At 45.9% G+C, this 27802-nt stretch overlaps 1 protein-coding gene across 1 annotated transcript in view; it reads right to left on the bottom strand.

Annotated features, from left to right (window-relative positions):
• lama3 (laminin, alpha 3) overlaps positions 1-27802 on the bottom strand; it is a 195125-nt gene that overhangs the window by 43169 nt on the left and 124154 nt on the right. The window contains 9 exon segments of the mRNA XM_078397982.1: positions 795-941; positions 1662-1773; positions 3035-3145; positions 4742-4893; positions 5929-5979; positions 7475-7596; positions 8467-8547; positions 8702-8820; positions 12084-12197. Of these exon segments, the coding sequence (XP_078254108.1) occupies positions 795-941; positions 1662-1773; positions 3035-3145; positions 4742-4893; positions 5929-5979; positions 7475-7596; positions 8467-8547; positions 8702-8820; positions 12084-12197 (1009 nt within the window).

The raw sequence follows: 27802 nt of genomic DNA, 5'->3' as shown, positions 1-27802 counted from the left end.
ACTTAAATTCTCCTTCCCATTCCCACAGACCTTTCTGGCCGAGGTCCCCTCCATTGTCAGAGTGATGCTAAATGCAATTTGTAGGAACGACATCTCATATTTTGCTTGGGCGGTTTACAACCCAGTGGTATGAATATTGATTTCTCTAATTTCAGGTAGCCTCGGCATTCCCTCTCTCTCTATCTCTCCCCCATCCAAGTCGCACTAGCTTCTCGTTTTCACCTAACAAACAGTTAACAATGGCCTGTTTCCTTTATCATCGTTATTTTGCATATCTTTCACTCATTGTTCCATAATCTCTCGCATCCCTTATCCCTACCCAGTCTGAAGAAGGGTCTCGACCTGAAATGTCACCCATTCCTTCTCTCCAGAGATGCTGCCTGTCTCACTGAGTTACTCCAGCTTTTTGTGTCTATCTCCATCCATTTCAACCTATCCTACAACTCGAGCCCACAAGCCCAGTTAACATTCTGGTGAATCTCTCCTGCACCCTTTCCATCTTTGTCTCACATCACTTTGAATCATCCTAACAACAACTTGAGAGTGATCATGAGCTGTCATCAACCTCATTGGAGACCATCGGACTATCTTTAATCAGACATTACTGGACTTTAAGTTGCACTAAACGTTATTCCCTTTATGATTTATCTGTTCACTGTGGACTTGATTGTAATCGTGTATAATTTTTCTGTTGACTGCTAGCATGCAGCAAAATGCTTTTTATTGCACATGACAATAAACTAAACTAAACCACTTCCATTCTTTTGCGGGAAAGCAGACGTTACAGGGCTTACATAGCTCAGATTCTGTCTTTTCCCGATCAGCCACCTTCCTCTCTTCGTCGAAGTTGAGGCCCCTCATCTCGTTGAGCATTCGTTCTACCTCGGTCATGTTCTGTACAGTGCCTCCGGACCCAATGGCCTTCAGCTTCTTGATGAGATCTGAAAGGAGAAACAAAACCACACTGTAGGAGCAAAGCCTTTCCATTCTGCCTTTGCAACGAAATTTGCTTACAACACTTAGAAGGGTTATGGCCAAGCGCAGGCAGGTGGGACTAGTGTAGATGGGGCTCGGCGTGGTCAAGCTGGGCCGAAGGGTCTTTTCTATTCTCCATGACTATGATTTGGTGAAACTATATTTGGTTGGGGTGGTGAAGAAGGCAAATACTGCTTGACTTCATAGGTCAGGGCATAGAAGATAAAAGTTTAGTTTAGAAATAAAGATTGGAAACAGGCCCTTTGGCCCACCGAGTCCACGCTGACTAATGATCATCCCTACACGAGCTCCGGGGCAATTTACAGAAGCCAATTAGCCTACAAACCTACACGTCGTTCGTGTTGTAATGTAGCAGTTCTACCGCTGTGCCACGGTGCTGCTCTTTAGATGGGATGTTATGTCGCAACTTCACAAAGCACTGGTTTGTATGTGGAGTATATTATAAATGAAGTGTTTGTGCGTATATATATATATATACATTATATGTATACATACATATACACACACACACTTCATATATATGTACACATGTACACTGAACTTAGTTTGTTGGTTATTATGGTGTTCACAGAGTACTATGCTTACATATCTGTTGTGCTGCTGCAAGTAAGAATTTCACTGTTCCGTTTCAGAACATACGACAGTAAAACATTCTTGACCCTTACCTGAGATGTTCGATGCCACATTTTCTACGTTTGTCAGCAGGTCACGTGCCCGTAGCGTGGTTACGTCCACCGACGTCAGCAGCTGCTGCGTGCTCCGCGAATTCTTTTCCGCCTTAACATGAAACATTATCTGGAGTTAGAACAAGGCCTGCAATAAAATTCCGGTCTGCAGAGACCAGTCCCACATCCATGCACAGCCCCTAACATCCAAGCACTGCGGCGCAGCGGTAGAGTTGCTGCCTTACGGCGCCAGAGACCTGGGTTCAAACCGTACTACGAGTGTTGTCTGAACGAAGTTTATATATTCCTCAGGATCTCCGGTTTCCTCCCACACTCCAAAGACGTACAGATTTGTAGGTTAATTGGCTTGGTAAAATTGTAAATTGTCCGTAGTGTGTGTAGAGTAGTCTTCATGTGCGGGGATCACTGGTCAGTGCGGACTCGGTGGGGCGAAGAGCCTGCTTCCATGTTGTTTGTCTAAACTCTTTAAACTAAACTAAACTAAACATTGGATTCCCAGCTTATTTATTCACAAAATGCTGGAGTAACTCAGCAGGTCAGGCAGCATCTCGCGGGAAAGGGTGCAGAAGAGATTCACCAGGATGTTACCTGGGCTTGCAGGTTCGAGTTATAGGGAGAAGTTGGATAGGCTGGGACTTCTTTGAGCATAGGAGGCCGAGGGGTGACCTTGTTGAGGGGAACAAGATCGTGAGGGGCATGGATAACGTGAACGCTCACAGTCTTTTTCCGAGAGGTCAGGGGTTATGGGGAGAAGGCAGGAGAATGGGGTTTAGAAGGAAAGATAGATCAACTATGATTGAATGGCGGAGTAAACCTGAGTCGAATGGCCTAATTCTGCTCCTAGAACTTATGAACTTGTGAGAGGATATTAAAACTAGAGGGCAGAGATTTAAGGTGAGAGGGGAAGGATTTAAGAGGTACCTCAGGGACACCGTTTTCACTCAGACAGTAAGTAGTCCGTATCTGGAACAGGCTGCCAGAGGAAGCTGTAAAAGTGATTGGCATGATGTTTGGTATGGACATTGTGGGCCGAAGGGACTGTTCCTGTGCTGTATTGTGCTGTGTCCCAATACAATTTCTCTCAGGTGGGACAATGTTTTTCCAAATGTTTCCCCCAGTGTTGCAGTGTTAATTTTTCAGGTGCCGGAGCTGTCACTTGTGCCGAAGCGGCCGCTGTTAAAATTCCCCGCTGTTTATTTTGGCTTTTATTTTTACAGCGGTGCTGGAGCTGCGTTCCGGTGAGTTCCGGCAGCACTGCACCCCTGGTTTCCCCACCTTACCCTTATCTCCATCACCATCTTACACCCTGGTAAAGACACGTTGTACATTTCAAAATGGGAGAGGGTGCTTGCCTTTTCTTCGAGTGCGTTGATATCTTGAATGAGATTCAGGTTGTCATTTTCCAAATTGTCAGTCTGTTTCACCTGAGTGTTGACGATGGATCGGTACACGACCAGCTCCGACTGAAACACACAAACAACTCACTTCAGCCACACGGAGACAACTCCAATTGTTACTTAAGGTACATTTTTGTTAAACTTTATATGCTGAAAAAGTATAAATCATTTTCAGTCCACTAGAAAATATCTTCTAAAATTATAAATTTTAGCTGGATGACTTTCAAATTTGCTCTCATTCTCACACACATTCTCTCTCACACACACTCTCACACACTCTCTCATTCACACACACACTTTCTCTCTCACACATACATTCACACACATACTCACAGACACATTCACATACACTCTCACACACATTCACACATACACTCTCACAAACTCTCTCAAATACTCTCACACGCTTTCATATAAATACACTCACACACAAACACACTCACATATACTCTCCCATATACACTGTTTCTCACATTCTCACATACACACTCTCTCTCACACACATTCTCACACTCTCTCACACACTTACACACACACACATACATTATCTCACAAATGCACCTCTCTCACAGAGACACACACACACACACTATCACATACTTTTTCTTCACCCACATACACACCACATCAACCTGACTAAGAAATCACAATTTGTTTTGTTATTAATTGGGTATTTTTGAGCACTAAACTAACATTTTTGTAAAAACGAAAAATACACAAGGTTTTACATTAACGGCAAAGTTGGAACTCTGAGGGAGGTTGCTGCGTGAAGTTCTGAGGCAGAGCGTACCCACGGTTTCAAAAGGCAAGCTGTGGGACGATCCAGATTTAGGCGGTGGGTGAAGACCCTACAGCAGCCTGGGGCATGCCTGGAGTGAGCGCGCAGACCGGACGAGACTTTGGAAATGTGGACTACTACTGTGCACCTGTTACAGGGATGTAATGCTGAGGCTTTATAAAGTACTGTTCAGACTGCATTTGGAATATTGTGAACAGTTTTGGGCCTCATATCTGAGGAAGGAAGTGCTGGAATTGGAGAGGGTCCAGAGGAGGTTTACGAGAATGATCCCAGGAATGACTGGGCTAACATATTTTGAGCATTTGACAGCATTGGTGCTGTATTCGCTGGAGTTTAGAAGGACTAGGGGGGGATTTCATTAAAACTTACCAAATAGTGAAAAGCCTGGATAGAGTGGATGTGGAGAGCATGTTTCCACTAGTGGGAGCGTCTAGGACCAGAGGCCATAGCCTCAAAATAAAAGGACATCCCCTTTAGAAAGGAGATGAGCAGGAATTTCTTGTCAGGGGGTAGTAAATCTGTGGAATTCATTGCCACAGGAGGCTGTAGAGGCCAAGTCAATGAATATGTTTACGGCAGAGATAGATAGATTCTTGATTAGTACGGGTGTCAGGGGTTATGGGGAGAAAGCACGAGAATGGGGTTGAGAGGGAAAGATCGATCAGCCATGAATGAATGGCGGAGTCGACGATGGGCTGAATCGCTTAAATCTGCTCCTATAACTCATGAACTTATGAACATTCCTGATCAGGGATTGTGCTTGGGTATGGCAATACTTTACTGATCTGTATGCAAGAAAAGGGGTTTCACTCTGCATTTGCATGAGCAATAAAGCGCTGTTGACCATTGACCATCATGTCTACCTCGGTCCGTTTGATGGCCTTGTCCAAGTTGTCCATTCGGAGCCGTGCACCAGCACTGATGTTTGCATTCTGAAGTTGCAGTTTGATTTTCTGGATGTCAGAATCCATCTTGCTCAGGTCAAGCAGCAATGTATCCACACAGCTGTCGCACGCTGGGGACGCAAGAGCAGATTAGCACGGCACCGCTCCACTGGCACATAATCCACAGGCACAGCAATACATCTCTCACGTGATCAGACTTGCCCCACCTCGGGCATCCCTCTTGTAACATCCAGGTTCAGAAGCAGCTTCTTCCCAATACCCATCAGCCTAGTGAACACCACAAACTCCAACTAAACTACGAACTACGCTTCAGACTTTAGAGATACAGCGTGGAAGTAGGCCCTTCAGCCCACCGAGTCCGCGCCGACCAGCGATCACCCTGTACACTAGCACTATCCTACACACGAGGGACAATTTACAATTTTACCAAAGACAATTAACCTACATATCTGTACATCTTTGGAGTGTGGGAGGAAACCGGAGCACCCAGGGAAATCCCATGCGGCCACAGGGATAACATACAGACCGTTCAGACGCCTTATAACAGAGGTGAAGAAGCTATTCCTGAGTCTGGTGGTGCGCGCTTTCAAGCTTGAAGATTGAGAGCAATTCACGGTTTGGACAAACCCGTGGCCAACATTGACAACTCCACACAGACAGGACCTGAGGTCAGGATCGAACCCGGGTCTAGACAATAGACAATAGGTGCAGGGGGAGGCCATTCGGCCCTTCGAGCCAGCACCGCCATTCAATGTGATCATGGCTGATTATTCCCAACCAGTACCCCGCTCCTGCCCTCTCCCCATATCCCCCTGACTCTGCTATCCTCAAGAGCTCCATCTAGCTCTCTCTTGAATGCATTCAGAGAATTGGCCTCCACTGCCTTCTGAGGCAGAGAATTCCACTCTAATGCAAGAAAATGTGCATGTGAGAGGCAGGCCATGAACTGCATTCTAAGCAACATTCATATTTTTGCTTGGATACAAAAGTATTTCAAACTCATGAATCCTTTCATACAGAACCTCAATACGAGGGTCTCTGGCGGTGTGAGGCAGTGGCTACTGTGCACGAACCCCAGGGACTCAACCTTCCCTCCACAACCCTCCCGGAGCCAGGGCAGAGGCGAGGGGCGCTGTTTTACTCACTGTCGCACTTTCCATCAGAGCTGGTGTCTTTGTGTTCCTCATTATCACAGTCTGTGAAGGAACAAAGCACATTAATGAGGGGTCATGTCGAGGACCTCAGGATAAATGCAATGAATGTGGGGATTCTAAAGAGAAAGACCTGAAATATGAATTTTAAATAATTACAGCGTTAACTTGTTCCAGTTTAAAACATTCTATAGAATCACAGAGAGAGAGATACAGTGCAGAAAGAGGTCCTTCAGCCCATTGAGTCCCTGCTAACCATCAACTCAGGAAAGCAGCCAACATAACAAGGACCATGCACAGCCTCTTCTCCCCTCTCAAACATTTCCTCTTCACCCCTCTCAAACAAAATCATTTTCAAAAAGAGCATCTACCCGGGGTAGAGAAGTCAAGAACCTGAGGGGCAGCTTTTTCACACAGAGGGTGGTGGGTGTATGGAACGAGCTGCCGGAGGAGGTACTTGAGGCAGGTACTATAACAACATTTAAAATACATTTGGACAGACACATGGGTAAGAAAGGTTTCGCGTGATAGAGACCAATCACAGGCAGGTGAGACTGTGGTATATGGGGCATGTTGGGCGGTGTGGGTAAGTTGGGCCGAATGACCTGTTTCCATGCTGTATTACTTTATGACTCTAATAGTCTCCCATTGGGCAGAAGATTCAAAAGCTTGAAAGTGTGTACGACTTGATTCAGGAACAGCTGTTACCAGAATACTGAATGGTCCTCTCATAAGCAAAGAATAAATTCCCAATCTTCCAACCAACCTTGTTGTGGCCCTTGCACTTTTCCCCAGCACTTTCTCTATAACTGCAACACTATAATTCTGTGTTGTGTTTATTTTCCCTTTTGCACTACCTGATGTTTCATGTGCAGCATGATCTCACTGGATAGCACGTAAAATAAAGTTTATCACTGTATCTCGGTAAACATGACCAATATCAATACCACGGATGCAATGCTGAGGCTTTATAAGGCACTGGTCAGACTGCATTTGGCGTATTGTGAGCAGTTTTAGACTGAAAAAGGATGTGCTGGTAGTGGAGAGTATCCAGAGGAGGTTTACAAGAATGGCCCCGTTAACATATGATGAGCATTTGATGGCACTGGACTTGTACTCGTTAGCAAAACCTACCGAATAGTGGATGGTCTCTGGATAGAGTGGATGTGGAGAGGATGTTTCCACTCGTGGGAGAGCCTAGGACAAGAGGGCACAGCCTCAGAATAAAAGGGCTTACCTTTAGAAAGGAGATGAGGAGGAATTTCTTTAGTCAGAGGGTGGTGAATCTGTGGAATTCATTGTCACAGACGGCTGTGGAGGATGTCAATGCTTATTTTAAGGTGGAGATTGACAGGTTTCTTGATTGGGAAAGGTGTCAGAGGTTATGGGGGAAGGCAGGAGAATGGGGTTGGGAGGGAAAGGTAGTTCAGCCATGATGGAATGGCGGAGTGGACCTGATGGGCCGAATAGCCAAATTCTGCACCTATAACTTATGAATACTAGCTCCTGCCCCAATTCTTTTTGTTCCGCGAGGTGATACCTGGGCAGCTGTTACATTGTCCTGTCAAGGGGTCACAGCTGGTCGTCTCAGAATTGCCGCACTGACATCGCTGGCATTGACTCCCGATCTCCATCGGGTTCCCAAAATATCCTGGAGCACACCTGTGGATTTCAATCAGAGTAACGTCAATGCAACTCTACTTTAATTTGAGAGACAGACACAAAGGGCTGGACAACGCAGCGGGTCAGGCAGCATCTCTGGGGAGTAAGGATAGGTGGCGTTTCAGGTCGGGTCCCCTCTCTAGAGATGCTGCCTGACCGGCTGAGTTACTCCAGCATTTTGTGTCTATCTTCGGTATAAACCAACATCTGCAATTCTTTGTTTTGACTTTAGTTTATTTTAAAGATACAGTGCGGAAACAGGCCCTTCGGCCCTACGAGTCCGTGCCGACCAGCGATCTGATACACTAAAACTATCCTACGCAACACCAGGGACAATTTACAATTTTTACCAAAGCCATTTCACCTACAAACCAGTACATCTTTGGAATGTGGAAGGAAACCGGTGCATGTACAAACTCCATACAGACAGCACCCGTAGTCAGGATCGAACCCGGGTCCCTGGTGCTGTGCGGCAGCAAGTTAGTTCACTGCTGCACCACTGTGTCGTCTGTGTGCAACACCCTCCTCTATCCCATAATATATAAAGATAGAGAACTTAGTGACATAGTTAACTTGACTTCATGTTCGGCATGGACATTGTGGGTCGAAGGGCCTGTTCCTGTGCAGTACTGTCCTATGGTCTATGTTCTATGATCCTGTGCCTGTTCTATTTTCTCACCCGATTCCAGGGAACTGGTACAGAAGAGGAGTTGTGTACGGTTTAATTGTGCTCATGAATCACATGATGTGACGGGATAGCACGCAAGCCAAGCTTTTCACTGTATCTCGGTCGGTACACACGACAGTAATTAACCAATAATACCATTGCTTTACAAAGCTTGGAATTGTGATTAATGATGAAAGACTAACCTCTGGCATCTTGTCCCGGTATAGCCTGGTTTACACGAACACGTCATGGCACCATTAACCTCACCACACTGCGTGGCAAAGCTGTGGAGGGAAGCAAGTTACAGATAATCAATGAATCAGGATGATATAGGGGAACAGCACCTCTCTGCAACCCAACAGTATGAAGACTGGATTCTCCAATTTTAAGTAATGGCCCGCCCCCCTCATGCCTTCTCTCTTTCCCTGCCCCGCTTACTTGTTGCTGAGCTGTTTGAGCGGACAAGCACAGGGTTTGCAGACATTCTGGGTGGCATTGCCAAAGAAACCGGGCTGACACCGTTCACAGCGATCCCCCTCTGTGTTATGTTGACAGCTCTGTTAAAGAAGACAACAACAGTTAAGATTCACAGAGTCATACAGCAGGCCCTTTGCCCCAACTTGCCCACGTCGACCAGGATGCCCCATCTACACTAGTCCCACCTGGCTGCATTTGGTCCATATCCCTCTAAACTATTCCTATCATGTACTTGTTCGTGTCTTTTAAATGTTGCTATTGTACCGCCTCAACTGCCTCCTCTGCCAGCTTGTTTCACTCTCTGCATGAAAAAATACCCCCTCAAGTTCCTATTAAATCATTCCCTTCTTTCTATAATAAACGTTTGATGCACTTAAAATAAATAAAAACTGAGAATAACGCAAGTGCTGGAGGAACTCATCGGGTCAGTTTGAAGAAGGGTCCATTCCATCCACAGATGCTCGCTGGCCCACTGAGTTACCCAGCATTTTGTGTCCTGCTTAGGTTTCATCAATGGGCAGAGAAGTGGTAGATGGAGGACTGACCATTCAGTAGTGCGACAACAGTGGGGAAGAAACTGTTCCTGAATCTGGTGCCACGTGTTTTGAAGCCTTTGTATCTCCTGCCTGACGGGAGAGGGGAGAAGAGGGGAGTGAGTGGTCCTTGATTATGTTGACTGCTTTCCTGAGGCAGAATGAAGTGTAGCGTGGTTTGTCAGGATCTGATATCGTGGGCAAGACTCACCCCATGTCCCTGAGTGGTAAAAGGATACAAAGTGCTGGAATAACTCAGAGGGTCGGGCAGCATCCTTGGAGAATATGGATTGATGACGTTTGGTGTCAGGACCCTTCTTCAGACTACTGAGAGGGTACGTGTCCCAGTCAGAGGACAGGTGGGAACATGGCAGATGTTCATGGTAATCTTAACAGTGAGACTCACACTGGGAAGAATAATAATGTGTCCTTTATCAATCTTTATTTTCTCTTATAACTTACTTTCTGTTAAGTAGTAACAAGGAACTGCGGTTTATACCAAAGATAGGCACAAAGTGCTGGAGTAACTCAGTGGGCACCTCTGGTGAAAGGGGGCACCTTTTTCCTTTTTCTCCAGAGATATTGCCTGACCCGCTGATTTACTCCAGCACTTTGTGTCTTTATTTCTGTTAATAACTTTCCTCTTAGATTCGACCTCCCAGAGATTGTGTTCACAAATTGTATCTTGGTAATAAATGGACACCGCAGGAGGTTCTTTGGCCCATTGTACCTGATTCTATTATTCAATGATCCAAGTTCACGCTGCCTCAGCAAGGCCAACAGCATAATCAAGAACCGGTCTCACCCCAGTCAATCTCTCTTCTCTCTTCTTCCCTCTCCCATCAGGCAAGATGTATAGAAGTTTGAAAATGCATATCCAGATTCAGTGAGAGTTTCTTCGCAGCTGTTATCAGGCAACTGAACCATCCTTTCTCCAACTGCCTCATTGGAGACCTTCGAACTATCTTTATCTTACTCTAATCGTTATTCCCTTTATCCTGTATCTATACACAGTGATGGCACAATTGTAATCATGTATAGTTTTGTGTGACAACAAATAACTTTTTACTGCACCTTGGTGCATGTGACAATAATAAACTAAATGACCCAAAAAAGTTTCCTTCTTACTCAACTCTCTTATCTTTTCAAATGGTACAGCAGAATCGAGGGGCCCAGTGGCCATATCTCACTTCTATCAGTCGTGATCTCTGGCTCCTACTCTACAACCTTCCACTCCGAGTCTCTTTCCCTGTGCTCAGCCGCACTTTACTTTAGAGATACAGTGCAGAAACAGGCCTTTCGGCCCACTGAGTCCGTGTCGACCAGTGATCACCACGTACTCTAGCATTATCCTATATACTGGGGACAATTTTTTCACCAAAGCCAATTAATCTACAAACCTGCACGTCCTGGGAGTGTGGGAGGAAACCGGAGAACCCGGATAAAACCCATGCGGTCACAGGGAGAATGTATAAACTCTGTATAGAAGCACCTGTAGTCAGGATCGGACCCAAGTCTTTGGCGCTGTATGGCAGCAACTCTACCGCTGTGCCACTGTGCCGCCTAGATCCACACGTGCCTGACCATGGATCACTTTGGGTGGCGCAGTGGGTAGAGTTGCTGCCTTACAGCGCTATAGACCCGTATTCGATCATGACCACGGATGCTGTCTGTATGTAGTTTGTACGTTCTTCCCGTGATCTGCGTCGGTTTCCTCCCACACTCCCAGAACGTACAGGTTTGTGGGTTCAATTGACTTGGTGCAATTGTAAATTGTCCCTAGAGTGTGGGATAATGTAGGGATGATTGCTGGTCGGCATGGGCTCGGTGTGCTGAAGGGCCTGTTTCCACGCTGTATCTCTAAAATAAACTAAACTAAACACTTACCAAGCTGTTGCCAACCTTATCTTCCCCCTTGCTCCACACACTGTTCTTGGGATTGATGTGATTGTATTTATGTACAGTATTCTCTGATTTGATTAGCTCATGTGCAAAACATAGCTTTTCACTCCACATTTCAATAAAAACATAAACCGAAACACCACTCAGGCAGCAGCCAAGGTCAGAATCAAACCCAGATCTCCAGTGTTGGCTCTACCAGCTGGCTCTACCAGCTGCACCACTGTGGTGTGAGAGGGGTTTCTGAGTAAGATGGTTATATAGATGGATTGAGGGAAGGTGAGAAACAGGGACAGGGAGATGGAGAGGGAGGAGACAAGGTGAGATGCAGCGGTGATCGAACCTGCTGTACACAAACAGTAACACTTTAAACAATGAAATCCAAATTACTCCGACACAGTGGCACAACTGGTAAAGCCACTGCCTCACAGCGCCAGAGACCTGGGTTCGATCCCCACCTCGCCTGCTGATGTGTCTGGGTGGAGTTTGCACGCTCTTCTTGTGATTGCTTGGGTTTCCTCCGGGTGCTCCAGTTTTCTCCCAAATCCCAAAGACGTGTAGGTTCGTAGGTTAATTGGCCCTCTGTAAATTGCCTCTGATGTGTAGGGAGTGGATGGGGAAAGTAGGATAACATAGAACCAGTGTGAACAGGGGGTCTGTGGTTAGCATGGACCCAATGGGCCGATGGGCCTCTTTCCACGCTCTATCTCTAAATTTAAAAGTAAAAGAACTTAAAACTATCTCCTGTCAGGACATCGGTTTGTGGGAACTGCTCCAGTACATCGAGCGCTTGGGTTTTGAATAATGGCACCGAAAATGGTGGCGTCTGCACGTGTAATATATGCAAAACGAATTTCACTGTGCAGTTGCACACATGACAAATAAAGCATTACTGAACTATTGTTACTTACGATGCATTTTCCGGTTCGTTCTTCACACTGGTTCGAATGCCCGTGACAGCGACAAGGAACACATCGCCCCAAGAAAAATCCCTGGTGTTCTTTGTAGTATCCAATGCCGCATTTCTGTCAACAGTGGAGAAGATGTGAGTTAACACTGGGAGCCAGGGGAGGAGAGAGGGAGACACACACACCACCAACAGCGGTGACATACATGAAGAAAGTCGCTCACAAAGAGCCAAGCAAAGCAACAGAGATTACTTCCAGCAATAGGCACAAAGTGCTGGAGTAACTCAGCGAGTCAGGTAGTATCTCTGGAGAAAAGGAATAGGTTACGTTTCGGCTCGGAACCCTTCTTCATGCCAATCCTTTTTCTCCAGAGATGCCAACTGACCCGCTGAGTTACTCCAGCATTTTGTGTCTATCTTTGGTAAAAAAAACAGCATCTACAGATCCTTCCTACACATTATATCCAGAAAGATAGAATTACAAAGTAGTTCAAGTTATGGAAATGTTTCAGGCAACGACATTTTTGCAGGTCTCTGCCCTGAAATGTTAACTCAGTTTCTCCCTTCATGGATGCAGCCTGACGTGCTGAGTGTTCCCAGCATCATTTTGTTTTTATTTCAGATTGTTGGCATCTGCAGGAGTTTACTTTGGCGTACGAGTTGCGTAAACATGCGGTGACTTGCTCGCACCTCTGTGCACAGTCTGGCTTCTGCTTCGCAACAGAGGACCAAGAAGCATGGAGCATAGCCGTAAGAGGATGATGCAGAACATAGAACAGTACAGCACAGGAACAGGCCCTTCAGCCCACAATGTCTGTGCTGAACATAGTGCCTGTTTAAACTAACCTCCTCCGCCTGTTCATGATCCATAGAAACATAGAAAATAGGTGCAGGAGTAGGCCATTCGGCCCTACGAGCCTGCACCGCCATTCAATATGATCATGGCTGATCATCCAACTCAGTATCCCGTACCTGCCGTCTCTCCATACCCCCTGATCCCTTAAGCCACAAGGGCCACATCTAACTCCCTCTTAAATATAGCCAATGAACTGGCCTCAACTACCTTCTGTGGCAGAGAATTCCACAGATTCACCACTCTCTGTGTGAAAAAAACTTTCTCATCTCGGTCCTAAAAGACTTCCCCCTTATCCTTAAACTGTGACCCCTTGTTCTGGACTTCCCCAACATCGGGAACAATCTTCCTGCATCTAGCCTGTCCAACCCCTTAAGAATTTTGTAAGCTTCTATAAGATCCCCCCTCAATCTTCTAAATTCCAGCGAGTACAAGCCGAGTCTATCCAGTCTTTCTTCATATGAAAGTCCTGCCATCCCAGGATACAGTTTAATGTGGATAAATGTGATGTTATCTACTTTGGTGGTAAGAACAGAAAGGCAGATTATTATCTGAATGGTGTCAAGTTAGGAAAAGGGGAAGTACAACGAGATCTGGGTGTCCTTGTACATCAGTCACTGAAAGTAAGCACACAGATACAGCAGGCAGTGAAGAAAGCTAATGGCATGTTGGCCTTCATAACAAGAGGAGTTGAGTACAGGAGCAAAGAGGTCCTTCTGCAGTTGTACAAGACCACGGTGAGACCGCACCTGGAGTATTGTGCGCAGTTTTGGACTCCAAATTTGAGAAAGAACACTCTTGCTATTGAAGGAGTGCAGCGTAGGTTCATGAGGTTAATTCCTGTGGTGGATGGACTGTCATATGTGGAAAGAATGGAGCTACTGGGCTTGTATACTCTGGAATTTAGAAGGATGAGAGGGGATCTAATTGAAACATATAAGATTATTAAGGGATTGGACACGCTTGAGGCAGGAAACATGTACCCGATGTTGGGGGAGTGCAGAACCAGGAGCCACAGTTTAAGAATAAGGGGGATCACAAAATGCTGGAGTAACTCAGCTGGTCAGGCAGCATCTAGGAGAGAAGGAATGGGCGACGTTTCGGGTCGAGACCCTTCTTCAGACTGATGACGTTTTGGGTCGAGACCCTTCTTCAGACTGATACCTTCGATTTGTACCAGCGTCTGCTGTTATTTGCCTACACAAGAATAAGGGGGAGGTCAATTGGAACGGAAATGAGGGAAAACATTTTTACCCAGAGAGTTGTGAATTTGTGGAATTCTCTGCCTCAGAAGGCAATGGAGGCCGAGTCTCTGGATGCTTTCAAGAGAGAGTTAGATAGAGCTCTTAAAGATAGCGGAGTCAAGGGATATGGGGAGAAAGCAGGAACAGGGTGCTGATTGTGGATGATCAGCCATGATCACAGTGAATGGCGGTGCTGGCTCGAAGGGCCAAATGGCCTGCTCCTGCACCTATTGTCCATTGCCTATTGTCTAACCAAAGTCCGATAAAGCTGCATCGTGACCTCCTGACTTGCGCTCAATAGCCCAAGCGATGAAGACAAACATACCATGTGCATTCTTTAACAATCTTGCCATATGATTGAGAGGTTACAACCAGTGGGATAGGCTGACTACCTGGGACTAATTTAACAGAGGAGCGAAGACTGAGGAGGAACATAATCAGCTAAGTGGAAAGTATTCACAACAAAACATTGGCCATGATCTCCAATTAATAATGAATCTAACCTGGATTCAGGGCAAACCTACTAGCCAACCCCATTGCAATCCTTGCACACTTTCTCTGTAACTAACGCTATAACACTATATTCTACACTCTGGTATTTTTCTATGCACTACCTATTGTACTTGTGTATGGTTTGATTGTACACATGTACAGTATGATTTGACTGCGTCTCAGTACATGTGACAATAATAAACCAACACCAATATTGAATTTTGGGAATAGCTCTGCCTGAGACCACAAGAAATAGCAGAGAGTTGTGGGTTTAGCCCAGTCTATCACACAGACCAGACTCCCCACCATCGATTCCAACTACACTTCACGTTGCCTTAGGAAAGCTGCCAACATAATCAAAGTCTTGTTCCTCCCATTTTTTCTTCTCCCCATTTCCACCGGCAGGAGGTACTGAAGCTGGAAAACGTGCACCACCCGAATCGGGAATGGCCTCGTCCCCTTCAGAACTGCTGAACGGTCCTCCCGTAAGCTAGGGTCCCATCGCATCCCATCGCCATTATTGCATCAAAGACACAGAGAACCCCTTCCAAACTTCATCAGGTCTGAAGAAGGGTCCCGACCTGAAACACCACCTATCCATGTTCTCCAGAGATGCTGCCTGACCCACAGAGTTACTCCAGCACTTTGTGTCTTTTTCTGTAAACCAGCATTTGCAGTGTCTTCATCAGCACAATTGTCCAATCATCTACCTCATGGCTGTTCGTGTCAGACCAGCGGCCAGGGTTTCCCGCGTGACATCACGCAGAGGACCTTGGCTGGCTGTGAATTGCTATTAGATGTCCCAACTTTGATGACACCTTCCCTTTCAGTGGCTCCAGGCTCAAACACAAGAGGTTCAGAGCAGAGAGATGGTGATATCTCCCTGCAAGAAATTAAGAAGCTGAGGAATTAATTCAGCGACTGAGACGGAAACAAGATCAGAATGGGGAGAGCAGAAGAAATAAATGGATGCAGCCTCAGGGCAAGCCAGTCCGATTGTAAGAAGGGAGGTTAAAAGATGTATGGTAGAGAGCACACAGACTGGTTGCCTCACAGCCTGCTTTGGTAACTCAAAAGCCCAAGAACATGGGAGGCTGCAGAGAGTGGTGGACATGGCAGGGTCCTTCACAGGTACTGACCTCCCCACCATCGGAGGGATCTACAGGAGGCGCTGCTTCCAAATGGCAGCCATCATCATCAGAAACCCACACCACCCTGGCCATGCTCTCATCTCGCTGCTACCATTGGAAAGAAGGTACTGGAGTCTGAACCATGACCTCCAGGTTCAAAAACAGCTGCTTCCCAACAAACATTAGACTCTTGAACACTGCACAACACTAACCACTACCTCAGATACCACGATCTTCTGTAGAGTTTGATTTGGTTGCACTACAAGAGTAGAAAACAAAATGCTAGAGGAACTTAGCAGGTCAGATAACATTAGTGAAGGGACTGGACAACTGGACAGCCAACATTTTGGGTCGGGACCCTCTTCAGTCTGACCCGAGACGTTGTCTGTCCATCGCACCCCCCCCGCACCCACAAATGCTGCCTGACCCGCTGAGTTCCTCGATCAATGTGTGTTTTGCTCGAGATTTCAACATCTGTAGTCTTTCGATTACCCAGAGAGCTGGAGTGTTTGTTTGTCATCTACACCAGACATGGAACTGGAACACACGCTCTAGCTGTACAGGCATATTAGACACCACAACAACAATCAGAAGGCAGTGGAGGCCAATTCTCGGAATGCATTCAAGAGAGAGCTAGATAGAGCTGTTAAGGATAGCGGAGTCAGGGGGTATGGGGAGAAGGCAGGAACGGGGTACTGATTGAGAATGATCAGCCATGATCACATTGAATGGCGGTGCTGGCTCGAAGGGCCGAATGGCCTACTCCTGCACCTATTGTCTAATGTCTAAAATAAATGTATGCAATAAGTTACTATAATGTAGCCCACAGTCGTGCAAGAACCAACAGTCTGATCAGCCTCAGTACAGCCAGCATGCCCTCTCCCCCAGTGCCCAACCCCTCAAACATGTCCATTGCCATTTCAGCACAGCGCTTCACATCACTGCAACTCCCCAGAGTCATGCAGCACGGAAACAGGCCCTTCGGCCCAACTTGCCCATGCACTCCAAGATGTCTGTAGATATATTCTGCACCGAGCACTATATTCTCCACTCTATATCTTCCCCTTTTGCTCAATCTATTGCACTTGAGTTTTTCTTGATTACATTTGATTCCTTGACCCATTCTGATAAAAGACCCAAAGTATCGTGTATTCTCTTTCTCCTGAGATGCTGCCTGACCCGCCGAGTTACTCCAGCACTTAGTGTCTATCTTCGGTATAAACCAGCATCTGCATTTCCACTCTTTACATTTAACTGAACTGACTTGATTGAATAGCACGCAAAACAAAGCTATCCATTGGACACCTGACAATAATAAACCTAATAACGTAGATCTACCTCAGTTGACAACAAACTGTTAACTTTCCTCACATTTTCCCCTCCCATTTTGTATGCCCTCCATTGTTCCTCTGAGCTCACAAAGCCGCAATACTTGAGAAAACACACCACGAGTTTTCAAGATCACAGTATTTAAAAATAAAACAGACAGCAATTAAATGATTTAAACCCTAGATCTGATGGTACTGAACAACTGTGGGGCATATTTCCCCTTGATCTCTTGAAGGAAAGTTTCTTTGAACTATAAAACCACTGGCCCTTCTCAATCAATGTAAAAGAAGGGTCTCGACCTGAAACGTCGCTTGTCAATCCACAGATGTTGCCTGACTTGCTGAGTTACTACAGCACTTTGTGCCCTGCTCACTTAATGTTTAACAATGTCAGATTAGAAGGTTACCGTTCTGCAGTTGATTCTGTTCCGGAGAATATGTTCCGTTGCCCGTGATAATTTCTTTGGCTTTTCGAATGGCCTCATTCCTCCGAAACATGGCCCAAGGATTGACAGGAGTACCGCCAGCACCTTCAGTCGCCTCGTCCACAGATTACACACAGGCATCCTACAGCCTCCTTGAGTCTCAGCGGTCGGTGCACACCTTAAAATGGGGAGTTCACTGCCAAAGGCTTCTTTTATAGCTGGTGTGTCAAATGGAGGCTGATTCAGTCTCCGGTGTCCTCCTCCCCACCTTTAAACACAGCCTCGCTGACTCAGGTTTATAAGTCAGCCCGAGCCGGCACTGACAAATAATCCGACGCATTCGCAGGTCTAGTTGCTACTGGTTCGAAGGTGTGGCAACCGCACACCTATCCTGCGTCTGGACTCAGACATGTCTAGACAATTGCTCACTCACTTCCCTTTATTTTGGAGTACATTCACTTTGCCCTTGGAACATGTACACTTCCCAGCATGGTTATCATCTTAGCAACACAAATAAAGGAGGAATGAAAAAACAGTGGCCAGCGTACACTTGCAAACTTCAGCAAGGTGGGGGAAAGGATTTAGAAAACTAACCACAGTAGTTTTGCTTATTGTCACATGTACCGAGCGAGGTACAGTGAAAAGATTTTTTTGTTGGAGTTTGAGTTCAGTTTATTATCATGTGTACTGGGGTTCAGTGAAAAGCTTTTTGTTGCGTGCTAACAGTCAGCAGAAAGACTATACATGATTACAATCGAGCCGTCCATAGTGTACAGATACAGGGTAAAGGGAATAACCTATATTGCAAGAAAAAAGTCCAGTAAAGTCCAAATAAAGATAGTCCAAGGGTCTCCAATGGGGTAGATGGTAGGTCAAGACCACTCTCTAGTTGTTGGTAGGCCGGTTCAGTTGCTCGATGACAGCTGGGAAGAAACTATCCCTGAATCTGAACAATCTGGAGTCAACCCAGACACAAGGAACTGTAAAGTTGGTTTACAAAAAAAGACATAAAGTGCTGGAGTACTTCAGCGGATCAGGCAGCATCTCTGGAGAACATGCATAGGTGATGTTTCAGGTCTGAAGAAGAGTCCCGACCCAAAACGTCACCTATCCAGGTTCTCCAGAGATGCTGCCTGACCTGCTGAGTTCCTCCAACACATTGTGGCTTTATTATAAAGTAAGCTCATGCTTGTTCATGCTATGCTTTTAGTTTTGTCTTTAGCACTGATTCACCTTGCATTTCATTTTCCAGGCTTTGCTTTCCTTTAATAGAACAGTACAACACAAGAACAGGCCCTTCAATGTCTGTGCCAAACACGATGGTGTTAAACTATTCTACTCTGCCTGCACGTGATTCCCATCCCTCTTTTCCCTGCCTATCCACGTGGCTATCCAAAATCCTCTTAAAAGCCACTGGCCTTATCTGCATCTACCACCACCCCTGGCAGTGTGTTCCAGGCACCCACCACCCTCTGTATAAGAAACATTTGCCCCGCACATCTCCTTTAAACGTTCCCCCACTCACCTTTAAGCGATGGCCTCTAGTCTTTGGCATTTCCACCCTAGGAAAAGGTACTGACTGTCTACCCTATCTATGCCTCTATGCGGTCACGGTGGCACAGCGGAAGAGCTACTGCCATACAGCGAATGCAGCGCCGGAGACCCGGATTCGATCCCGACTACGGGTGCTGTCTGTGCAGAGTTTGTACGTTCTCCCCATGACCCGCGTGTGTTTTCTCCAAGATCTTCGGTTTCCTCCCACACTCCAAAGACGTACAGGCTTGTAGGTTAATTGGTTTGGTAAATGTTAAAAAGAAATTGTCCCTAGTCATAGAAACATAGAAAATAGGTGCAGGAGTAGGCCATTCGGCCCTTCGAGCCTGCACCGCCATTCAATATGATCATGGCTGATATATTCGGCTACACAGTCGGTGTAGGATAGTGTTAATATGCAGGGATCGCTGGTCGGTGCGGCCTGTTTCCACGCTGTATCTCTAAACTAAACTAAAATTATTTTATATACTTCTATCAGGTCTCCCCTCAACCTCCAATGCTCCACAGAAAACAAACCTATTTTGTCCAAATGGAGAACGAAGGAACTGCAGATGCTGGAATCTTGAGATAAACACAAAGTGCTGGAGTAACTCAGCAGGTCAGGCAGCATCTCTGGAGAACATGGTCAGATGCTGGATGACCCAATGAGTTACTCCAGCACTAATACCCCCTAAAAGAGGCACCATTCTGGTAAAACATAGAAACAAGAACTGAAGATGCTGGTTTATACCAATGATAGATACAAAGTGCTGGAGTAACTCAGCGGGTCAGGCAATATCTCTGGAGAAAAAGGACGAGTGATGTTTCTGGTCAGGATCCTTCTTCAGATCATCTGAAGAAGTCTCCTGACCCGAAACACAACCAATCTATTTTCTCCATAGATGTAGCCTGGCCCGCTGAGTTACTCCAGCACTTTGTGTCTACCATTCTGGTAAACCTCTTCTTCACGCTCTCCAAAGCCTACATTCTTTCTCGGTCCTTCATAAGTTGCTATTGGATACAAATCTGTTAAAAGAGCATGTTACAAAATTGGTGTTTGGGATTAGATCTAACAAGAGTGTGGACTAAACAAGGGGTAATGTCACCTGTGCTAATACATCATGACATGTTCTTACAACTTCGCCAATTATACGCAAAAGCCCCAGGGTGGAGATAACGCACATCGTTCCCCACCCTGCCGACTAATACTTTTCCGCGAACAAACCTCTACCTGTAGACGCACACGTAAAAAACACACAGACCCCTCCCAAGTGTCACATGCAATGATACATACTTACATCACCACATCTACATGCTTTCGCCATGAAAGAACGATATTTCTACAGCACAACAAGTCGGGATGGGATTATTATGAGTTGAACTGCCTGCGAGATACAGTCAGGTGGAGTAATAGCAGTCAGACCAAATACATTCACTCTGTTTCTCTCTCCACAAATGCTGCCTGACCTGATGAATAATGGCAACATTTTCATTTTTTATTTCAGATGTCTGATCTATTCCTATTTTCAATTACTGGAGGAGCATTTAGTCAGGGGCTTAAGATGTCTTAAGGGCAGCACCGTGAGTGAATTCCTGCCTTACAGCGCCAGAGACCCTGGTTCAATATGTTAATATCTGGTATGTAGGTTAATTGGCTGGGTAAATGTAAAAATTGTCCCTAGTGGGTGTAGGATAGTGTTAATGTACGGGGATCGCTGGGCGGCACGGATTTGGTGGACCGAAAAGGCCTGTTTCCGGCTGTATATATATATGATATGATATGATATGATATGATATGATACAGACTACGGGTGCTATCTGTACAGAGTTTGTACTTTCTCCCTGTCTTAAGGGCGGTACAACACCTTACAAACAGCAACCCATTACAAAGACCAATGAGATAACATAGAACTAGTGTGAACGGATGATCAATGGTCGGCATGGACTCGGTGGGCCGAATGGCCTGTTTCCATGCCGTATCTTTCAATCAATTCAAGTTCGGAGAGAAAAATAGATACAACATGCTGGAGTAACTCAATGGGTCAGGCAGCATCTCTGAAGAGCATGGATAGTGACGTTTTGGGTCAGGACCCTTCTTCAGACCGGATGTACTTCATCTTGCACTAAGCATCATCCAAGTTATTCCCTTTATTATATATCTGTACACTGTGGATGTCTCGATTGTAATCATGTATTGACTGGTTAGCACGCAGTTAAAAGCTTTTAATTGTACCTCGGTACATGTGACAATAAACTAAACTCAAACTGTAGTAATGGGGAGAAAGCTGGAAGAGAGAGGTGGAGTCGGGACAAAGCCTGGTGGGTAGATACAAAGTGCTGGAGTAACTCAGCGGGTCAGGCAACATCTCTGGATAAAAACAAGGGGTGACGTTTCAGATCGGGACCCTTCTTCGGACTGAAAGTAGGCGGTGGTGCAGGGGTGAAGAGCTGGACTAATCAAGGTCAGCCACAAATGACCTGGTGGGCCCATTGTTGGCTCGGGAAAGGGTGATCTCAAGAGAAACTAGGTGGAGAACTGTGGAACTGGTAAAATGACTAAGGAGGAGGAAGACGGCAAGGGAGGAGGGGGGAGGAGGGGGGAGGGGAGGGGAGTGCAAGTAGGTTACTTAAACTTAGAGAGAATCAATGTTCATACTGTTGGGTTGTAAGCTACCCCAGCAAAATATGAGGTGCTGTTCCTCCAGTTTGCATGTGGACTCCCTCTGGCAATGGAGGAAACCCAGGACAGAAAGGTCAATGTGGAAATGGGAAGGGAAGTAAAAATGGTTAGCAGTCGGGAGATCCAGTAGTCCTCAGCGGACTGAGGTAGATACAGGTGAGGGGGGGAGGGTTAACTGGCAGACGGGTGAACAAAGGTCGCTAGGCTTGGCACAAAGGCATCTCTTGCAGGCTTCTAGTCTCAGGCAAGTTGGCAACGTGACCAACCCAGCGTAGCTAGTCCTGTGGATAATCAGCGCCTCGGTGCCTATTAATTGACTCGGCATAGGTGTGGTGCTACTACACTACAAACATGGGGATTGCAACGGTGCCAAGGAATGTTGGCACATGTAGCAGCAGTGATTAGGAGATTGTTGGCTCTCATCTGTAATAAACCCCAGTGGAAACATTTAAACATAACCATTATAAAATAAACTGCATCTATTATAACATTTAACAATGATTGGAAGACAATCAGAATTTATTTAAATTACACACTCTTCAGTTTTATTACTGTTGTTAATCATCTTCAGTCAAATTAGCGGAATTTCGAAGTTGTAGAAATAGTTGGCATTCAGTCCTGTTTAAAATTATGAGGCATAGATGGAGTAGACAGAACCTGTTTCTCATAGTGAAAATGTCAAAGGCAAGAGGGCATGGCTTTAAGGTGAGAGGGCCAATGTTGAAAGGATGTGCAGGGCAAATATTTTTTTGCACAGAGAGTGATGGGTACACGGGTCGTGGTGGTGGAGGCCTCCAAACAAGGGATACTGGGTAAATCTATGTAAATGTAAGTAAATGTCTAAGTAAATGCCTGTATTGAATGTGTAATCTCCGGAAGTGTCGGCTGGGTTTGTTTAAAAAAGATGCTTTGTAAATGTTATTTATTACTTGAATAAAGTATTTTTTGATTAAAAAAAAATTAATTTTTTTTTTAAAAAGGCAGATACGATAGTGGAGTTTCAGAGGCCTTTAAACAGCCTCATGGATGTGCAGGGAATGGAGAGATATAGACCATGTGCAGGCAGAGGAGATTAGTTTATAGTCATATAGACATAGTACTGTACAGCACAGAAACAGGCCCTCCGGCCCACCTTGTCCATGGTGACCAAGTTGCTGTAACAGTTTAACAGTATGTTTTCTAGCTCTGTACGAGGGGCAAAGTTTAATGCAGATGTGCAGGGCAGGTACTTTTACACAGAGGGTGATGGGTGCCTGGAGTGGGCTGTTGGGAGGCTGATGGGTGCAGGCGGTGGTGGTGGCAGCAGATACAATAGGGGCACTGTAGAGGCTTTCAGATAGGCACATTCTTGCTGGGTGGAAATATCAGAATCAGAATCAGAATAGCCTTTATTGTCATCCAAAAAAAACAAGTCTTTTGGACGAAATTCCATTACCCACAGTCCAACAATAAGAGCAATAAAAAATAAGCAATAACACACACAATCACAAACCAACACAAAACAAAAAAAAGACTAGAGGGCATAGATTTAAGGTGAGAAGGGCAAAGTTTAAAGGAGATGTGTGGGGCAATTTTGTTTTTAGACAGAGGGTGTTGGGTGCCTGTTCCTGTGCTCTACCCTTCTATGATCTAAGTTTGGCAAAAGAACAGCTCAGCAATTTTCCCTGATGATTTGCCTGTTATTTATTCCTTAGATGTTGGGCCATATTCGCCTTTACTGTTTGTGTGATCCACTTCCAACATCACAGCAATGAGCAATACAGAACCCTGAGCAAAAATCAAAGTGCTGGAGGAACTGAGCAGGTCAGGCAGCATCTGTGAAGGGAATGGACAGGCGATGTTTCATGCCAGGAGCCTTCTTCAGACTGATCCGACCCGCTGTTTCTCTAGCACTTTGTTTTATGATTACAGCATTTTATAAGGGTGCAAAAAGGATTGGCAGGAAGCAGTTTAGTTTTAGTGCAGTTTTAGTTTAGAAATACAGCACGGAAACAGGCCCTTCGGTCCACTGAGTCCGCGCCGACCAGCCAACCCTGTACACTCACGCTATCCTACACACTAGGGACAATTTACAATTCTTACCCAAATCAATTAACTGACAAACCTGTACATCTTTGGAGTATTGGAAGAAATTGGAGCTCCCAGAAAAAACCCATGTGGTCACGGGAGAATGTACAATCTCCGTACAGACAGCACCCGTAGTCAGGATCAAACCTGAGTCTCTGGCACTGTAAAGCAGCAATTCCACCACTGCATCACAGTGTCGCCCAAATGTAACATGAGTACAATCGAACCGTACAGAAGTACAACAGGTAGAAGGGCGGAGAAAAGCACCAGACTGCAGAATATAATGTTATGGCATTACAGTTACAGAAAAAGTGTAACGGCCACAATGAGGTAGGTATGAAGATCGGGACTACACCCGAGCTTATGGAAGGACGGTTCAGTAGTGTGATAACTGCAGGGAAGAAGCTGTTCCTGGATCTGGTGGTACGTGCTTTCAAGCTTTTGTATCTTCAGTCCGAAGGGGGGAGAGGAGAAGAGGGAATGACCGGGGTGTGAATGGTCCTTGATTATATTGGCTGCTTTCCTGAGGCAGCGTGAAGTGTAGATAGAGTCGATGGTGGTGGGGAAGTTGGTCTGTGTGATGGACTGAGCAATGTTCTATGTTCCAGAAGGACATGCTCCCAATGCTGGCAAAGGGGATTCGCGCGGATGGGCGAAACAAGGTCAGTGTGAACGTTATTGTGTTGTATGACGCTATGAGTATGACTTGAACAGACAACATTATGAACCGGGGCAGGACAGCATGACTCCACAACATCCCGTTGGGAATGCTGCCGTCAGGCCGAGCAACAGCATCTGATCCCAGATTCCATCCATTCCCATCTCATAGTTTCCACCAGTTTTTAAATCGGCAGTTGTCCAAGAAAAGCTGGAATACTAAAACTATCTGGAAACAAAAGTACTTAAAAAAAAATACAGTGGCTCCAAGCCAGGGAGTGCATTAATACCGACCGATTACTGTTTGTTTAATGGTTGTGTAATGGCGCAGATAGGGTGGACAGTCAGAACCTTCTTCCCATGGTGGCAATATCAAATACTTGAAGGCATAGCTTTAAGGTGAGAGGGACAACATTTAAAGATAAGGGCGGCACGGTAGCGCAGCGGTAGAGTTGCTGCTTTACAGCGAATGCAGCGCCGGAGACTCAGGTTCGATCCTGACTACGGGTGCTGCACTGTAAGGAGTTTGTACGTTCTCCCCGTGACCTGCGTGGGTTTTCTCCGAGATCTTCGGTTTCCTCCCACACTCCAAAGACGTACAGGTATGTAGGTTAATTGGCTGGGTAAATGTAAAAATTGTCCCTAGTGGGTGTAGGATAGTGTTAATGTGCGGGGATCACTGGGCGGCACGGACTTGGTGGGCCGAAAAGGCCTGTTTCCGGCTGTATATATATGATATGATATGAAGATGTGGGGGCATATCTTTTTATACAGAGGGTGGTAGGTATCTGGAATACACTGCTGGGGATGGTGGTGGAGGCTGATACAATAAAGGTGTTTAGGAGGCTTTTAGATAAGCACATGGACATGCAGGGAATGGAGGGATATAGATCACATGCAGACAGAGAAGATTAGTTTAACTTGGCATTGTTCGGCATGGACATCGTGGGCTGAAGGACCTGTTCCTGTGCCGTACTGTTCTATGTTCTGTGCTGAATGCAGATATTCCCCCAATGAGTAATTCTAGATTTAAAAACCTCTCCACACAGCCCACAGCGAAGAGTTTAGGGAGAGTCACTGAAACTTTCTGTTTGCACTTCCAGGTCAAAATTCCAACAGAAGAATTTGTAAAAGTATTTGTTATTGTAGGTTTTGGAACAGCCTCAAACCGATGAGTAAATGATTCTACTCCAAAGGTACTGGCCTATCGCACATTAATCAGTAAAGCCAGCAGTAAGGGAGTGTGCATTGAGCCCAAAGGTGGCAGAGTACAACATTCTTCCGTAAAGCACGCCTTCCGTAACACTCTTACACTCTTGGAACTAGCTGACAGTTTAGTTTATTTTCGAGATACAGTGCAGAAACAGGCCCTCAGGCCCACCGAGTCCGCACCTACCAGCAATCACCTGTACACTAGCACTATCCTACACACTAGGGACAATTTACAATTTTGAACAAAGCAAATTAACCTACAATCCTATACGTCTTTGGAGTGTGGGAGGAAACTGGAGCACCCGGAGAAAACCCACACAGTCACAGGGAAAAGGTACAAACTCCGTACAGACAGCATCCGTGGTCAGGATTGAACCCGGGTCTCTGGCGCTGTGAGGCAGCGGCTCTACTGCTTTGAGAAGAGCACTGGGAAGGACACATTGGGAAGGACACTGCTCCATAAGGTTACGTGTCAATTTATGGCATAGATGATAATGGTAAAGCACTCGATTAGCAAAGCTACTTGAAAATAAAAACAAGTTCAAAAGAACAAAACACAGAGAGCGCTGAAGGAACTCAGTGGGACAGGCAGTATTTCGAGAGGGAAATGGGCAGATAATGTTTTGGGTCAGGACCCTTCTTCAGCCTGATTGCTGTAGAGGGTTGAAAGTTGAAAATGGGAGGCGGGGCAAAGCCTGGCAAGCGATAGGTGGATTCTGCTGGGGTGAGGGGGGGGGGGAGTTAATGGGTAGATGGGAAGACAAAGCTGGAGATGAAAAGGAGATAAAAGGGTGTCAGATGAGAAGAGAGGAGTGAAGGAGGAGGGAAATGTACAGCTGGAGTGAGGGATGTCAGTGGAAGGGTACTGACACACTGGGTAGGGAATGACAGTGGGAGAAATGGGTGCGCACGGGTTGGAAAGGATGGGGAACAGGAAAGGGAGAGGTGGAAGGGAGTGTGTTACCTAGATTTGGAGAATTCAATGTCCATACCGTTGGGTTGTAATCTACCCAAAAGGAATATGAGGTGCTGTTCATCCACTTTGCATGTGGCCTCACTCTGACAATGGAGGAGGCCAAGCACAGAATGGTTGGTATGGGAATGGGAAGGTGAAATAAAATGGTTAGCAACCAGAAAATCCAGTAGGCCTTGGCGGACCGAGCACAATTGTTTGGCAACACAGTCGCCACGGGCGGCACGGTGGCGCAGCGGTAGAGTTGCTGTTTTACAGCGAATGCAGCGCCGGAGACTCAGGTTCGATCCTGACTACGGGTGCTGCACTGTAAGGAGTTTGTACGCTCTCCCCGTGACCTGCGTGGGTTTTCTCCGAGATCTTCGGTTTCCTCCCACACTCCAAAGACGTACAGGTATGTAGGTTAATTGGCTGGGTAAATGTAAAAATTGTCCCTAGTGGGTGTAGGATAGTGTTAATGTGCGGGGATCGCTGGGCGGCACGGACTTGGAGGGCCGAAAAGGCCTGTTTCCGGCTGTATATATATGATATGATATGATATGAAGTCTACGCTTGGTCTCGCCGATGAACAGGAGGCCACATCGTGTACACCGTTACAGTTTCTTCCCAGCTGCAATCAAGCCACTGAACCATCCTATCACCAACTAGAAAGCAGTCCTGAGCTACCATCTACCTTATTGGAGCCCCTCGGACTCACTTTAATCAGACGTTACTGAACTATCTTACACAAAAAAATATTTCCTTTATCCTGTATCTGTAAACTGTGGCCTGCTTGATTGCAATCATGTATAGTCTTTCTGCTAGCTGGTTAGCACGCAACAAAAGTTTTCCATTGTACCTCAGAACGGAGATGAGGAAGAACTTTTTCAGTCAGAGAGTGGTGAAGGTGTGGAATTCTCTGCCTCAGAAGGCAGTGGAGGCCAGTTCGTTGGATGCTTTCAAGAGAGAGCTGGATAGAGCTCTTAAGGATAGCGGAGTGAGGGGGTATGGGGAGAAGGCAGGAACGGGGTACTGATTGAGAGTGATCAGCCATGATCGCATTGAATGGTTTCGAAGGGCTAAATGGCCTACTCCTGCACCTATTGTCTATTGTCTATTGTCTATTGTCTATTAAACTAAACTAAACTAT

This window comes from Rhinoraja longicauda, chromosome 4 (assembly GCF_053455715.1).
Source record: "Rhinoraja longicauda isolate Sanriku21f chromosome 4, sRhiLon1.1, whole genome shotgun sequence".
NCBI classification, from domain to species: domain Eukaryota; kingdom Metazoa; phylum Chordata; class Chondrichthyes; order Rajiformes; family Arhynchobatidae; genus Rhinoraja; species Rhinoraja longicauda.
Note: the sequence above shows the minus strand (reverse complement) of the source record. Positions and strands in the feature narration are given on the sequence as shown.